Raw genomic sequence first — 16,831 nt, 5'->3', positions numbered from 1 at the left:
ATTCATACCTTTTATTTTTATAATGTCAGTATGACTTTATGATAATCTGGAATAAATATTTTGATTTATCGCTGCCTGTAATAGCAGCTTGTTTCCAATTTGTTTCACACGTTTTTAAATGTCTTTATATGAAAACACACAAAAAGAAATAGCTGAAAGTAAATGCATCCATCAGTATTAAAATCACAAAGCTCTTTATATTTCATAATAAAACAGCAACTCTATTCTTCACTTAATGTATTTCTCAGTGCTAAAGTACCTTGTAGACTGATGGCCTGAGGCTAATTTAGCTGCTTGTCACAGCACTGAGCACTCAGTTATCCAAGGGTTAACAGTTTAATAATGCAATTGTGCCTGGGTTAAGTGTAGTGTGAAAAGACGTAATAATCATTTTAGAGTTGACTAAGATTAAAGTTTGGCTTGCAGCCATTCTTACCCTGTGTTGGTTGTTAAAGAAGCTAATTAAACCCACATGAAAGCCCCTCCTCAGGAGCAAGAAAGATTAAACGCCCTCAGGTGGGTTCTCTCTCCGACTGCTGTGCAACGAAAATGGCTTAACGATTAGACGGCATGCTCAGTTTGCAGTATGTAAAAAATGGTTCTGCTGGGTGTGTTTTCAGATAGAGTATTAATTATAATAAAGATCCCACTGATGGAAATAACATTATGAAATGTGATACTAATATTAGATTACTAGAGGTGTAAGAAAAGCTGTGTTTACCGTGTCGTCTCTGCAGCTTGTTTTAGGTTTGGTTTAGTGATTAAAGCATTTTCAACTTGGATGTTTATTGATGAACTTGCTGCACTTGTCATTAAAGCTATTATCTGCTGTCTTACATAATTACACTGGGGGAAATGCTCTTCTTTCTTCATAATGTGTATGTGCATGTCCTCAGTGAGTGCATTATTTTCCAAATGCCTCGTTCAGATAACCATTAGTTAATGAACTGAAGATCCTCTTAGAGTATGTTTAACCTATCTTCTAATGAAGCCCCCTTGTGTGATTGTCATTTCATTTGTTTATAATACAGTGCTATGTACTGCCTTGTTCTGTGTGCAATCTCAATGAAATGTGCAGTGAAGCAAGTGCACAGCTGTGTCTTCAGGCTTCTGCTCTTTGACACTTGCATTAAGATGCACACACAAACACACACACATGCACATGTGCCACAGCAGCTTCCTCTTTGCCTGGCTGGAATTTGTAAGCCCAGAGCTTCAGCCAAGCTCCTGTTGCTGAGGGGGAACCAGCTGCACACTCATCCAATCCTCCTGCCAGTTCTGCTGCTAATGGAACAGCCCAGTGCACCTCTGTCCACCCCTTCCACAAGAACACGTTTGGTACAACCCATTGGTGCTTCTCTAGCTGGTTTGTCACAGACTCAGTAGTATCACAGCAGTCAGCCAAACGGCAGCCAGAGCACACACACACAGACACACACCATCAACACAGCACACACACACACACACTAAGAGTGAGGACATAAGACGAGAGAGTTATCAGAGAGAAGAAAGGAAAGCCTCAGCTTCCACTCTTAGTCTTCTGGTTGTTTTGCATCCCTGATATGACCCTGTTCAGTCCAAGATGTGAGTATATCGGAGTATATTCCCATATATGTGTGTGTGTGCATGCATGTGTTGGTGGATGTTTGCATGCAGCACAGTGTTTCTGCAAAAACAGTATTTTCCACTGTGCCTCTCTATGCTCTTCCTGTGCTATTTTTGGTATTTGCTCATTTCTGTGCTTTATCCTAAAGCTCAGGTTCTTTCTTTCTCATTTGTGCCTCTTAGCCGTTTTCTCTGGCGTTCTCTGCACCTACTACACATTGATCCAAACAGATGGTGGTTTGGAAAAGGCACTGTGGTAATATAGAGGTGGGAGCTTGACTTTATGGTTGTGCCTCAGATAAATTTACACCAAAAACTGTGAGCTACTGGATCAAAGATAAACTTGTTTCTCACACTGGCAAGGTCAGCACCTGCTCTCTGGACATAAAGGCTTCTGACTCAGAAATGGCCCACGGCTTAATTATGTTGTGCTCCCAAATCCGAGATGATGAATTGTGCCTGCATTTCTTGTTTTCCCTTCTCATCCTCTGTTCAGTGAATAGTGGTTTTATGAACAATACCTCATAGCAGCACTTTCCCAGGTATGCAGGCAGAGCAGCTACATTCACTCACAACTTCCACAGCACTTCAGAAACCACAATCTGCTGAGATTCTACATGTCTGCTGGGAAAGGAAAGGCTTCAGACAAGTGCAATGTAGGCTGAAAAACTTCACAGTGAAAGAAAAACTCACCTTAGTCTGACTGTGATTTTGAATGATGTGGGATGTTTTCAGGATCTGTAGCTGAATTCACAGCGCTGCTCTGTCCTCCTCGTTATAATTCAAGAGCTTTTCACTCGCCTGCTGTTTTACTGCTGTGGTGTGTAGATTCTGTCTCTTTTATCTTGGCACACACCAGCAGCTTTCTCAATCTGTCATATAGTCATATCAGCCGAACGTGATAATCCACGGTATAGCCTATGTTGACAGGGATGCCTGTGATTGGACTGCATTTAGTCCTGAAAGTGGATCTATGGCTTCACGGTTGCTACTTGGCTCAAAGCCTGACCTGAGGTCAAATGCAGTGTGAAAGATGTTCCAAGTCACTGCAAGCCAGGATAAGTGGAATTTAAGAAAACATCAGCACCTGCTACATTTTTACATCCACCTCCATATGTGGGCAACCAGACTGTGGTCTGATTAATAACCTTGAAAAGAAGCGAGGGCTAAACAATTCTGTGTGTATAAAAAAAAAAACACACATAGTGAGAATGGCTTCTTTTATGATTTATGAAATGTTTAAAATGTCAGCAAAATGCATAGCAGGTTGTCAAGAGAAAATAGCCAGAGAAAAGCACAGAGATCTGATTAATTACACAAGAAACAGACATTGTCATTTTTGCAGAGAGGCTCAGAGTTGTTTTATATAGAGAGAGGTATAGAAATGTATAAAGCACAGTCCTGTCAAAAAATGTCATTTTGTTTTAATCTGAGTTTTCTGCTTGATAGCAAATAATATTTTATCTTGTCCAATTTGTTCTGAGTGAAAATGATCAAAAAGTTGTCAGATTCTACAATGCCAGTAACAATTACATCAAAAGAAGTGAGAACAATAGGCAGTAAAAGGGGAAATGTACCATGCAGAGAAAGAAAACAACACAAGAAGAGCACATAAATATCTCACTGCAGCATGATTTCTCACCAAGATACGAAATCGTTTCCTAAATCTGCCAAATCAATCTTGCAATCCTAATTTAAATGATTGTTGCAAAAGAATCCAGTCTTAATTACTTTGTTTTTGCTGGAATGTTTGAGAAAGGAGAAAAAAATATGTGAGCAGGATTCCAAATCAGTTTTTGATTGAGATGCCTCCAAAAAAAACACAGAGTCAGTCATCAGTTCAAGCATTTGTAATCTGTGTTGAAATTAGTTACGTGATTTTAGATGCTGAATTGAATTAAAGAGAAAAATACATGAAACATTTAAGGATGCGGTTCAACCCAGTGCGTGGAAAATTGAAGAATCAGGAAGAAATTAAGTGATTATAGAAGGCAGCAAATTTAGCTGTTCATCTGATTATATTATTATCTTATCTCCCACACACCACAGACTTCAAGCTTTAGTGTGTGTGTGTTTCTGTATTTGTGTGTGTGTGTGTGTGCGTGTGTGTGTGTGTGTGCGTGCGTGTGTGTGTGTGTGTGCGTGTCCGCATTCATATGCAGAAGATGGAAGAAGCTGCTTACAAATACAAAACGAATGCTGTGAACAAATTCTCAGAATTTTCATGTTGCAAAGCTCATGGCTGCCATTTCATTTTTGAGTTTTTACAGTTGCACACATGGATTTCTAAAGGTGGGGATGTCTTTTCAGTGTGTGCAGGGAAATGAAAGTACAGGTTCAGAACTCAAGGACACTTCAGCAGGGTGGATGCTGACTGACTGGGGTCTTCAGGGGGAGTCCAGTCAGTGCACTCACCCCTCTCCTGCTTCCTCTGGAAACTCAGAAGAAGAAAAGCTTTTCTGCTTTGTTGCTATGTAATTTTATTTCAAGGTAGTGTTGTGATGAAACCAGCTTTCACTTCGGCTCTGTATGAAGCGATGGTTTGGCACAGAGCCTGACATCCACTGATATAAAACACAGTGACTGACCTCAGAGGATGAGGCTTTAGAACTCATTATGTGTGATCGCATGTGACCTTGATGTGACCTTTGGTGCCCTTTGCTCCTATTTTACAAACTAGCTGTCTGTTAGATTAAACTCCGCTTTGATTTCTGTATCTTCCTGCCAGGTTTTAGCCAGAATCTCCTGGAGTTATTCCTGCTTCTGCTGGTTTATAATGACAATCATGACTCACAGTGGTAATGATACTATCACCATGCAGGCATATCAGCTTAATGACGAGGAAAATATACCTCTGGAATGGAAAAATAATCTGTCAACAACCAGACAGCAGTTCTCCTTATGTTGCAGAAGTGATGCCATGTTTACATAGTTTCAGAACAACTGAAACGGAGCTGGTTTTGTCACTGAAATTCTAGCATAGATATGATACTTGTTTAAATGTCTCAGTACAAATATTGAAACGATGCCATCTGACCTAACCATAACCCTAACACTTAAAACAGCAGAAAAAGAACATAGATCTTAAGTTTCTTTGTATGTGAGCATATGGAGATGTTTGATTTTTAAAAAAAAAAAAAGATAGCCATCATCACCATTCGCATGCCAAACAAACATCACACTTGTTTTGCATTACATGGGTATAGTGTAACTATGGCATCTATTGCTTTTACGAACCTGCTGCTCTTTGAATCCTTTGAACAAGTCGGCCTGTCTGTTAGGGAGATGCTTTGCCAAGTTGGACGCGTTGGCTCCTTTGGTTTGCGTAGGTTTAAAACATCTTTCTCAGACAGGCTTTGTAGTGTCTGTGGGCTCACACTGACTGTCGGCTGTGCTTGGCAAATAATTCCACATTTTGCTGTGTGTCCCTCCTGTGTTGACAATATGTCAATACATCCCTTCAGTGCAACTCAGGAAATACTGCTCTTTTTAAAATACTGTAGTACGAGAGCATAGAGTACAGGACCTTCTTAATGCGAGTGTATTATGATATCTTTCAAGTATCGCTATATTGTGCAACACTAGATGGGAAAATGTACAGCCTGAGCCATTTGAACACATACAGTGTAGATCAACTAGCACTGTTTTTACAATCTATTTATGTTGAGGTTTTTCTTCCCTTTTGTTTCATTCTAAATCCTAAAACAAAGAGAATTTTTTTATGTTTAAAAAGAGCCAAAGAAAAAGCAAAAATGAGAAATATAATCACCCCTAACTTACCCCTTCTTACAAAATATAATAAACAGCATTAACAGATATCGAATGACAGAATTCAAACACAGCTGTGGCAACATAAATATGATTGAAGGAGAAGTTCTAATTTTTATCAGACAGTGCACGTTAGTAAACACTCCTTTTGTTTGCATATGACTACACTACATTACACATTCCCCTTATTTCCTTCATCACCTCATGTTTAATGCAGTTGCAAAATGTAATAAATGATATAAACAGACGGTGAATGACAGGATTACATATTTGACAAACTCTGCACATTAGTAAACACTTTTCCTTGCACATGTCTAGTCATACTTGCATACAACTACATGACATTAAACATTCATTTGAAGGATACCTTTGTCTAAAGAAATGTGCAACTGTAGGTGTTGTAAAGTATTTATGAATTGTTTATATACTGGTTATAAATGAAAATAGGGCCAGTTAAATTTCAGTGATATTGCAATTGGTAATGGTAAGAGTAAATAATGTATAATGCATCACAACAGCTATCACATTTATTGTTGCATTTATCATCACCATAGTGAACACAATTACTGTATAGTACAAGTTATTGCAGGGAACATATGTTGTATGTGGAATTTACATTGTCCTCTGTGTTTAAGTAGTCAACTAGGGAGTGAGAGTCCAAACAAAGGATTATATTCACCACTGATTAACTACATTTTTCATTTAAAACATCCACTAACTTCGCAAAACTGCTAAAAAAAAAGCCGAACTCTTCTGAGTTTGCAGTAAAAGAAGGTAACTGAGTTAATTTTTTCCGTACCTCACAACACAAAATCAAAGAGAAAACAAGCAAGCTCTATTTGTGTGTATGTGTGGGCTTCTATGTGAAATCTGCACCGGGGAAGCTAACTGTGGTGTACAGGATTTTGTTTACCAAATAGCACTCTGATTACCTCCTGACGTTTTGCTCCTGTTGAGCGAGACAACTGTGCTCAGCAGCGTCCTCCTCTCTCTTCCTGTGTAATGGCTTCATCATGCAGTCAATCATACAGTCTTCGTGTTGCTCGACAAACACATCAGAAAAATTCGGTTTTGTTTTCCTGCCACACAATACTAAGCCTGTGTAAAGAACAGTCCATAATATTTTCAGAAATTAAGTGTAAATTTTTTGTCCTTTTAGTGAAAAAATATTTAGCTACTGTTATTCTACACTGATGTACTCTGATAAAGTGTGACCTGTTCAGTTTTACATACACAGTATGTACTATTTTTGAGGCTACAATGCAACTTTCTTCAAAATAGTAAAACAGTTTTGGCTGAATTAAACCATCAATAAATGCTTGTTTCTTCATTATTTTCAAAAATGTATTAATCATACTTGTTCCCTCAGTACTTTTAATCCATTTTGATGCATTAAAAACATCCTCATATTCAAGCTTTTTCTATATTCCTTACATTCAGTGCACATTAGTAGCCTAGTGGTGTGCATAAATGCACGGTTCAGACAAATAATGGTGACGGTGTCAGCAGGGTGCAGCTCCTCACCAGCAGAGACTGTTGGCTGCAGAGAAGCCATCCAGCAGGTCACTGTTTGACTATAAACTGTCAGGAAATTATCTCTGCTGTGGGAGGTAAAGGCGCATACACATGTCTGAATTTCTTTTCACACATTCAGACCCATATTTAATTAATTGTAGCTTCCAGCCATTTGACAGTCACGCTGTGTGAGTGTATGTGCAGCTGGCCTGGTCACACTCCATTCACCACCCATCTGTCCATGTCAGACTGGACTCCTCTCCTCCTGTCCGCTCTCCCTTCTCTATCCCCTCTTTCCTCCTGCCTTCTCCCTCCTTTTTTTTACTTACCTCTGGTAAATCGACGCAAAGCAACTGCAGTACGAGCAGCGATCCTGTAATCAAGATGCCTAATTGTCAATCAGAACGTGTTTAACAGATATGTGGTTTAGCTTTGGGAAGAAGTCTGAAGCCGTTTATAATGTGTTGGTGCGGTTCAGACGGGAGACAGAAATAGAAGTAAAAAGCAAGTTTAAAGTTGCTAGAGCAGTCAAAACGGGGTGAAGGAAGATGGATATGAAAACTGGCTACAGTCAGTCTTAGATGGCTCTTTCAGTGACGGAGCCAGGAAATTTCAAAAGGGTGGCCAAGCTGGGACTGTCACTCACACTGAGGTGGCACAGAAACTGATATCTTGTTAATTTTCTTTCTGTGTGACAAATCACTGTGGCTCCAATAGTCATTTTTTTGTGATCAATTGCATTTGTATTTTGCTTATACAGGCATGACTAACCTCGTAAAGTGACACCATACTTTAAAAAAACAATGGACCACATCTGCCTTCATTTGAAATCATGGATTCATTCATTTTCAAATCAAAGACCTTAGTTTCAGGGACTCAGGGGGATGTTTTTGACTCATATTTCTTTGTTTGCGCCTTTTTGTTCTGTATTTTGGTTTGTCAAGTGTTACATTACTGCTTGAATACTTTTGCCTTAAATTTGGAGTCACATTTAATTTACTTATTTTTACACACTACAAGTATGTGTGTAGCTTTCTACTACCATAGATCATGTCACTTGTGATATAATTTATACATTTTTTTATGTTTTGTAAAGCACCTTGTAACTCCAGCTTTGAAAGTTTATTATTGTTATTAAACTTGAGCATAGGATAAAAATGCACCAGCAATTTGCATTTCAGTTAGTCATCTTAACAGTCTTCTAAGTGTGTTTTGTACTCTTCCTTTGTTGTGTTATAATGCTCTTTACTGTATCATTACAAAGTTAATTGGTTGCTCTTTCATTCAGACATGAGCATGAGTGGAGAGTTGAAGTCAAGCCGCTCCAGGGCAGCCAGTAAGAGGGCCAGCAACACCACTTATGGGTGAGTACGAATCCCCCCCAACACACACACCCACACACACAGACGCACACACACACATTCTAATATCCCCACACAGTCGGAGACAATCATGTGCCCTATTATTTGCTGCAGCCCTTTATCTGTAACTCAATGGTTGCACCTCAGCTTTTCCAATCATAATTCATTATTAGCTTCATATCAGCTGTGTATGTAAGCTGCCATTGATTTTAGCCAAAGGTGTTGTCTCCGTCAGTCAATGTTTTAATCTATCTGTTGATGTACTGCGCACTTATGCCTGCTGGTGATTACTGTTTATTGCTGCCATTTCAATACGCCACTGTGGAGATGCACTAACGTAAACTGTGCGCTTCGAGGGCTGGAGAAGGGGAATGGAGGGCAGTGGGAGAAAGAAGAGTGTGTGTGTGGGCTTATTTGAATTCATTCACGCCTTTATTACTCGCTACTCCAGCTCTCTCCTTGAACTGCATCTTTTACTCAAACTGCAGCTCTGCTGGCCTGAGCTCCTCTAATGAGCCCAAACCACAGCAAGTTCTCTTTGTCTGTGTGAAGTTTGTGTTGATTCAGATTTCATAGCTCTTACCCCCCTGATTCTTGCAGCGTATTTTCTCTTACATGTCCTCTGGAAGTCCATATATTGTCCTTCATACTGCAGCTGCTCAGTTCCACTTGCATGGATACAGAAAGATAATAATGTGCATGCTGTGAATGGCTGAATCTTTAGAGACAGATGAGGCTTTTTGCTGAAAACGGAGATATGATAGTGAGAGGAGAGATGTTTATATTAAACCAACCGGGAAAGACAAAATATAAAACCAGAGCTTTGAAATGCTTTGCAGGACACCCACCCCAGGATACCAGAATTATAAATTGGTTAGAGATACGAGCAAGAATTGAAAATGAATATTAACAGATGTAATGGTATTGAGGCCAACTTGTTTGTGCCGAGCTTAATCAGCAAATCTCATTATTATTCTGTCTTCTGTGCAAGTGGGGCTCCACATATGTTTCCAGCTCCACACTGAATACTGATACTTTTCCACCCGAGACAGTGCATTGCTGTCGCTCTGTTGGTTCCATCATCATCGTAAAGTAGTATGTAAAAGTACAAGTACTGCAATGTGGGACATTATGTCCCTAGAAGGTAGTTTAAAACAACTAATCCAGCTCTCTGCCTGTGCTCCCTCTGACCATCCCCTCATAAACCTTAAACCCCAAAACATTATTTATCTATTGTTATTCAACAATGTGCAGCCATGCATTAATGAGGTTGGTCATGCAATACACACACACACACATACGCACACACACACACATACACACACACACACATACATGCACACAATGACTAACCACAAATGGAAAACACCTGAGGTATCAGCCCTGATGTAGTCTGCCTGATATTTCACAATGATGACACAGACTTAAAACTGGCCAAGTTGGATTTTTGTGGCCCCACATCAAGTTGGCTAAGACGAATAGTCTATAGTCCCCCTGGCAGCTCTGTGAGACTGTATGCAACAGATTTTAAACATGCTCACAGTGGCAACGCTTACGAGCTGATGCTGCGTAAGTATAAAGCAAATGACCAGTGTGATTTAGCATATTAGCAATTAACTAATCTTTTATAATCAGTGGAAATGTCATTTGCTTTGCAGTTATTTGTGCATAAGCTAAAGAAATGGACAGTTCGAATTTTGACCCGATGGTGGAATTAGATGTAAAATCAAAGGATCACCAGAGTTATTACAATTCATCCAGAAGGGAACACATAAGTCTGGAGCAAAAAATCCATTTGTTCACGACCTCACAGTGGAAGTAGATTAAAAGTCAGAGGATCACGAAAGTAATTAGGATTCCTGCTCTGGACCCCATTACTGTCAGTGCAAAATTTCATGACAATCCATCCAGCAGCTGTAGAGGCTCACCAACACTGCCACTTATGAAGCTATACTGCCAGCATGGCTAACAATAGTCACATGGGCATGATGGGAAACCGTGAACATAAAAAGAATGAGTAAATGGTTCATTTTTCATGTTATTTGGAAGGCAACATGCACATTTTCTTCTGCATACAATGTAAGTTACGAGTTCTGCTAAAAATGAGAGAAATAAATTCTGAAATGATCCAATCTACATGATCGTTTCCCAGAAACAGAGACCACAATACAGCAACAGTCACAAATGTAAATGATGGGCGAGACAGCGACCAAAAATCTCTCTGTCCAGACTCCAATAATCCTGCTCTGTGCTGCTGGCAGCAGTGTGCCCTGTCTACTCCCTCCTCCCACTGTTCTCACCGAGCCGGCCAACAAACACTTCTGCCTGTGGCCTAGATTACTTTGCGAACAAACTTTCATGTCTTAGATGCTAAAGCAGTGTAATCTGCTCATCCAACACCATGTGGGCTACCAGCATTTCTGAACGGTTATTGCTAGAAAGTTGGATTATTGAGTTCAAAATTAAATTTTCATCCTCTATCTTTAGTTAAGCCCAACGAAAGCTTGTCATTTTTGCGTCTTGAAGCAGCAAGTCATTTCTTGTCGCGTGACGGCAGGCCCGTTTTTTTTTCTTCCTCTCTTCCCGCTGTCACTCTCTCTCTCTCTCTCTCTCTCTCTCTCTCTCGTACGTTTCTCCCCCCTCCAGGCCATTTGCTCCACAGCGACCCCGACAACATATGGGTGTTGTCATCATTTATCGTTTGTACTTCCTGACTGTCACAGGTCCCCTCCAGCTTGCTGAGCCCCAGCTGTGGAAGCAGGGATGGGGTGGAGTGAGCGGCAAGCGATTCACAGCCCAGATGCTGTTGCTGCTGCAGACGTGGCCTCTGTGTGCTCCGGTGCACCTCAACAAAAGCTGTGAGCTCACTGTACTGTGTGGCCCTAATAGGGAGGCTCAGGTGCCAGAAGAAAGGTCTCATGGGTATTAGTGTGTATATGTATACAGTTAACCCATGACTTGGTTTGAGAGACATGGACAACCGAAACAAAAAGCTTTTATTGTTAAGAAGTTATTCTGTCCTTTTCTACCTCAATCCAACATTAACCCATTTAAAGACCCAAAAGATCAATTACTCAGCCCAATCTCTCCTCCTCCGTGATAATTTGCGCAAACTTTAATGGTGTTCTCTGCAAACCTCGCGCTTTGTTCATGGTTTATGGCGTCGTAGCAGCATAAGTGCCCAGTCTGTTTCGAGGTTATTACAGTGCTCGTTTTTACTATCTGCTCCATTTTGCATCTCAGTGGAGAGCAGAAGCGGAGCGGCACAGAGGGAGGAGAGGGGACTGGCCCCAACACCGAGTGGCAGAGTGTACCGAGCATCTGGTCTGGTATTTTCGTCTGCTTTCTCCATGCGCTTCATTCTTTTAATATTCTCTCATCTGTTTTAATTATCAGAGGGGCCAGTCATAGAGGAGCGAGGGTGAGGATGGAAACGATTGCAGCAGGCCCATCTGTTATATAGGCTCAGAGAGGCTGTTGAGGAGGGGGCAGAGAGAGGTAGATGTGAATTCTACACTTGCCAGGAGCAGTGGGTGATGATGCCCTTATGTCCTGTGCGATACACAATGAGCCACAACTTTAGGGCTAATCTGATGGTAGATATTGGAGTAATGGATGAAAGAGTGGCAGGATATAGTTAATGTATGTGCTATTTCGGATTGCTTGCAACTTTAGGGATGTTAATAATGAACGGGTTTACTTTAGAAACAAAGTCATTCAAAATCATTTGAAAAAGAAGCCAAAGTTGAATGGATAAATCCAAATCCAGACTGCCATTGGCATTAACATCCGTCACAGTTCCTCTTCCCGTTTCGACCTTCTGTTCTGTTCTTAACAGTGCATGGTTTACATCTGGCTAAATGATAATGTCACACCATTAGACTACGTTACAATGATGTCACCATGTTGTCTAAGCTCAGCTGTTATTTTGATGTGTGTAATGTCACTAGAACTGAAATTATGTCCAAGGTTATTAATATAAAGGCAGAGTTTGTAAACTGGAATTATATTTAAAGACAGGATGCTAGTACTGGGAATTGTGCCTAAACCTACAGTGTGCATCTTTCTTTTTAATTTTTCTGTATCTCATTTGCTCCCATGCAACACTCGACACTTGTTTTGACAGATTGTATATGTGTATCTAGCCCGAGGCTCGGTTGGCTGACATCTGTAAATCTACCACAAGCGGTGGAAAAGCAAAGGGCAAATGGAGGCAATCTGCAGTAAAGAAAGCAATGCTGAAGTTCACCCGTTTTTATGAACGACCTGTTTCTGCCGGATATATTCTCGTGGCATCACTCTTGATCATCATAACACAGCTGACTGCCAGCTGTTATGATGCCCACCCAGAGCTTAATGTGTACACACAACATTGTGAGCTTTTTTTTTTTTAAATGACATATAAACGGTATTTAAAAAGAGAGGAGTACATATGGTGCAGGGTCAGGGGGTATTTATTTATGGTTATGTAATGAAATAACATGCTGTTGCGTGTAGCACATAAATACATAAATAAGCATGTAAAATAGATGCAGAGCTTGATTAAAAAAACACCCCCTACGCTCTTCCCAGCATGCATTTCAGGTTAAAATGTGATTTGTGCACAGGTTGTCCCTGATCTATGCAGGAATGGAGCGTGAGCTCGCGACTGAAACTGTGTCACTCTGTGGGGAAGAGCTACAATGAACGTTCTGCAAGCAACCACATTCATTTCCTTTAGGACGCACTTGTCCTGTGTTCGCTGGCTTTGCAAGAAGTCATGGTAGGATGGATTTGACATTTAATACATTTTATACACATTCGGAAAATCAGCTAACAAAGGAAAATGAGGCAAAAGAGGGAGAATCATCTACTGCAACATGACTGAGTGTGGGTTGATCATTTGCTGAAAAGCTCTGTGGAGTATGCTCCAGTTTACAGTGATGAATTTCTCACCATTTAGTTTGTCCTCACAAATAGCATCGCCATTCTGCTTATGTCTGCACCTTGGTAAAATGAAGTTCAATCAAGTGTGGAGAGAGTTCTTTGCCTGTGTGACTAATATACCAGTGTTTTCATTGTGAGCAGCAATGTTTTTTCTGGCAATCAATGAGGCCACTCAGTTCTTATGACTAACTGTGCAGCAATCATGAAACAATTCAAGACCCACGTTGTGTTTGTGTTCATGTTTAACATCATGACTCATTCCCGGCTCAACAAGATTTCTGTATTGCATTAATATGTATGTTGTTATGAATGAAAGCAGGAAGAGCTGAACACATTGATATCACCCAAAACAACCCAATGTGAAAATGTAGAAATATGCAATAACAGCAATAAAACTCAAGGTGCATTCAAGAAGTTAGAACATTATGCCTATGAAAAGCAACAACAACAAAAAAACATATCTAATTTAAAGTCAACAGACATCCCATTTAAGGTACTCTACCTATGCAGTGATGCACTGCTCCCAGTGCTCCTCACATCTGGAACACTTTCTGAAGTCTCGTTCTGACCACATGAAGGTGCACATTTGCAGTTTCCCCATGGACCACGAACTTATGCAGGGAGCACAGAAAAAAACTGTATGTAAAGTCTATGGCTATGACCCAGAGACTCTTCAGGGGAAAAGCTTGCAGTTTCTGAGACTAAGTGAGCCGCATCAGGTCAACAGCACAACCTAGAGCTTGCTTGTCGTTTTATTTGACATTCACAGGATTATGCATTGTGAATGTTGACAGTACCCCAGGGTTGGACTGTCAACTCAGAGCTGAACAACATGCTGAGATATCTGAGGAGGACATTCGGCACAAACTCCCTGAAATGTGTAGTGTGCCATCGTACCAACATGCGGCCACTCACAATGTGTTGAAAACGCAAAAGTTTTGGTTCAATAATACAACCGCCACTCTTCACCCACCCTATTGGCTTCCAGGATCTTATCTTCTTCCTGCTTAAACCTTCAGCCTGAAATGAAATTTAGATTGAAGGTTCATCAGTTTGACACATTGGAGGAGATTCAGTGTGCATCTGAGATGGTGCACTCAGAACAGGACTTCAAGGGAATGTTTCAAATGTTACTTGAGCACTGGGAGCAGTGTATCACTGCACAATACTCCTTTCAAGGAAACAGCAGCCGGATTTACATGAGTTTGTTGCTTTTTATAGGTGCAGTTTCAAAACTTTTTGATCATTCCTCACACTGAAGGAAATACTCGTATACAGAAGAGGTTCAACAAAGCAAACCAGACTCAAGAGTTAAGGCACTTCAATGCTTTAAACCAAAACCCACCTACTTCCATCCCACCTTTTCAATGTTGGAAATGGAGCCTACGACTATCCGACATGCACTCCACCACATCAAGCAGCGACTGGCCAAGACAGGAGAAAGAACTCTGAACTTCTCTCTTAAGCGTTTTTATTCCTCTCACAACTACGTTTGTTCTCTTTTTTTATATGCATGCGCAAGTGACTGCCAAGTGAGGAGAGACTGTAACTGGCTGAGTGATTGTGTGAGGGACCATGAATGGCAAGCATATCACCGTGGTGGCAGTTTTTGCTTGTCCTGTGGCCAAAAACAGCCCACTGACTCTTTATGAAAGCCTACTGCACCCTGCCCTTCCGCTCCAGCGTCAATGTTGCAGCGTAACTGCTATTTTAATTTTTCTCTCCAGCTTTTCCCTCTGTCCTTTGTTAGCTTTCTCTCTGCATGGCTGCACAGACGATGTGCGGTTCACAGTCCGTTCCTGGGAGATGGCTGGGGCTGTACTGTAGGTAAAGGTCAGTGCAGTCCAAGGTGGATGTACTGCTGGGGAAAAGGTCACTCTCTGCAGAGAAGAGAAGGAAAGTGCATCTGCTGGTTTCTGGGCCATTGACAAAACCTCTGAGACAGTGCAGAACAACAGAGACAATAGGAGATGGGTGGATAGAGAGAAGTATGAAGGTCGGAGCGACAGAGTGACATGCTGGCTGCAGACATGATGTTCTGTGGAGATAAGGTCATCAGCCAGCGGTAGTGACACCAGCAGCTCAGGGCACAATGGCAAGAATAACCGTGATTGTGTGAAATAGAAATATTTTCTAGCTGTGTCAGTGTGTGCTATGTGTGTGTGCTGGTTTATATCCATATATTCTGTGGTTCTGAGCATTGCAAAGCCAGATGAGTTATCTCCTCTGTCCTGCAGGCTTATCACTCTACAAGGGTTGGTCCCTCTGCTAATGAAGTCATCTCTATCCCTGCTGCCTCTACTCTGGGAGGAGAAAAGTAAGGCAAGCAGGTGGAAGATTGAGGGAGGGAGGCATGAATAAGGACTTATGCAAAAAGGTGAAAGACAGGCAGGGTGTAATACAGAGTAACTGCAGTGAAGAGGACAAGTGTGAAACAATTGAAAGAGAGAGGAGTACACAGGAGAGAAAAATGTAGAGAGAGAAAGAAATAACAGCAGTCAAGGAAAGTGAGGGGTGAAGAAAGCAAAGGGGGAAAAAAGCAAGTGAGCACTGCACTGCGTGTCATTGGCCCCCTGGCGTGAACAATCCATCTCAAATTGATCTTCCAGCTCGGCCCAGCAGGGCATTCTGAATCAATCTCAAATTGATCTCTGTGCCAGAGGTCGGGAAAACTAGCAGTGGAGCTTATCAGAAATATAGTGGTGCTGGGAGGATCTGACAGGGAAACTTATCACACTGCACAACAGGAAATGGGCTCTGAGCCCCCGGGGCAGCAAGAGGACGAGTCTGCTCCCTATACACACAAACCGCACACACTATCACACACAGATTTAATGTCTCTGCATGCACCCAACACAACCATACACTGACACATGCTCCCCAGTGTTCAGCACAGTACAGAAAGACTATGCTGTGCATAGACACAGGCACATAAACACACAAGCTCAGACACGCACCGTCCAGGTGTCAGTGTGCACCTACAGGCTACCTCAAAAAATACGAAGTTTGTCGGAGCACAATATGTCAATATATTTTAAGTTAGACAGGTGAGATTCGAGGCCTGGAGCTCTTAATGACTTATAACACATTTAATGTGTCCTCAGCAAGGCTGGTTGAAAGGCCGCAGGAAGGACGATCAATATCGGCTTGCATTTAGACGGTCAGTCAGCTTAGGGGAGCAACCTGCTTCTCCAGGCCCAGTAAAAAATAACACCACATAAACAATTGTTCAAAGGTGACTTTCACTAGTATCTCTGGAAACACTTAGGAAATCCAGTGCAGGAGTGCAGGTCCTCATTTAATGTGCATGTGACAGCTTCTTAAGTACACAGAATTGGTAAAGTTTGTAGACTCCAACATTGCTGTTATTACAGCCCAGTGGCCAGTGTTCCCATTTATACTTCTGAGGGACTGCAGACTTCTCAGTGCTATTGCTCACTTCTCGTTGCTTGCTTGTGTCGCCAGATTGAAGCTGACAGTGTCTTTACAGAGCACGACGAGGGACCAGAACCCACAGAAAACTAGCTCGAAGTTCATTTCGATGGCAGAGAGAGTTGCAGAATGACACAGAGATAGGATGAGGGGAGCAATACAAGCAATGAGTGCAGTGGAAGGAGTGACGAGGGGAGGGTGTGTTTGGGCTTGTCAGCATTCGG

At 41.4% G+C, this 16,831-nt stretch overlaps 1 protein-coding gene across 1 annotated transcript in view; it reads left to right on the top strand.

Annotated features, from left to right (window-relative positions):
- Nucleotides 1–1,385: 1,385 nt before the first annotated feature.
- The window catches only part of si:dkey-234i14.2 (heterogeneous nuclear ribonucleoprotein C), a 37,447-nt gene continuing 22,001 nt past the window's right edge, over nt 1,386–16,831 (top strand). The window contains exons 1-2 of the mRNA XM_023283301.3: nt 1,386–1,584; nt 8,177–8,252. Coding sequence (XP_023139069.1) covers nt 1,563–1,584; nt 8,177–8,252 — 98 coding nt within the window. The 5' untranslated portion in view covers nt 1,386–1,562. The remainder of the gene's footprint in view (nt 1,585–8,176; nt 8,253–16,831) is intronic.

The sequence above is a fragment of the Amphiprion ocellaris genome, chromosome 1 (assembly GCF_022539595.1).
Source record: "Amphiprion ocellaris isolate individual 3 ecotype Okinawa chromosome 1, ASM2253959v1, whole genome shotgun sequence".
Classification (NCBI taxonomy): Eukaryota; Metazoa; Chordata; class Actinopteri; family Pomacentridae; genus Amphiprion; species Amphiprion ocellaris.
Note: the sequence above shows the minus strand (reverse complement) of the source record. Positions and strands in the feature narration are given on the sequence as shown.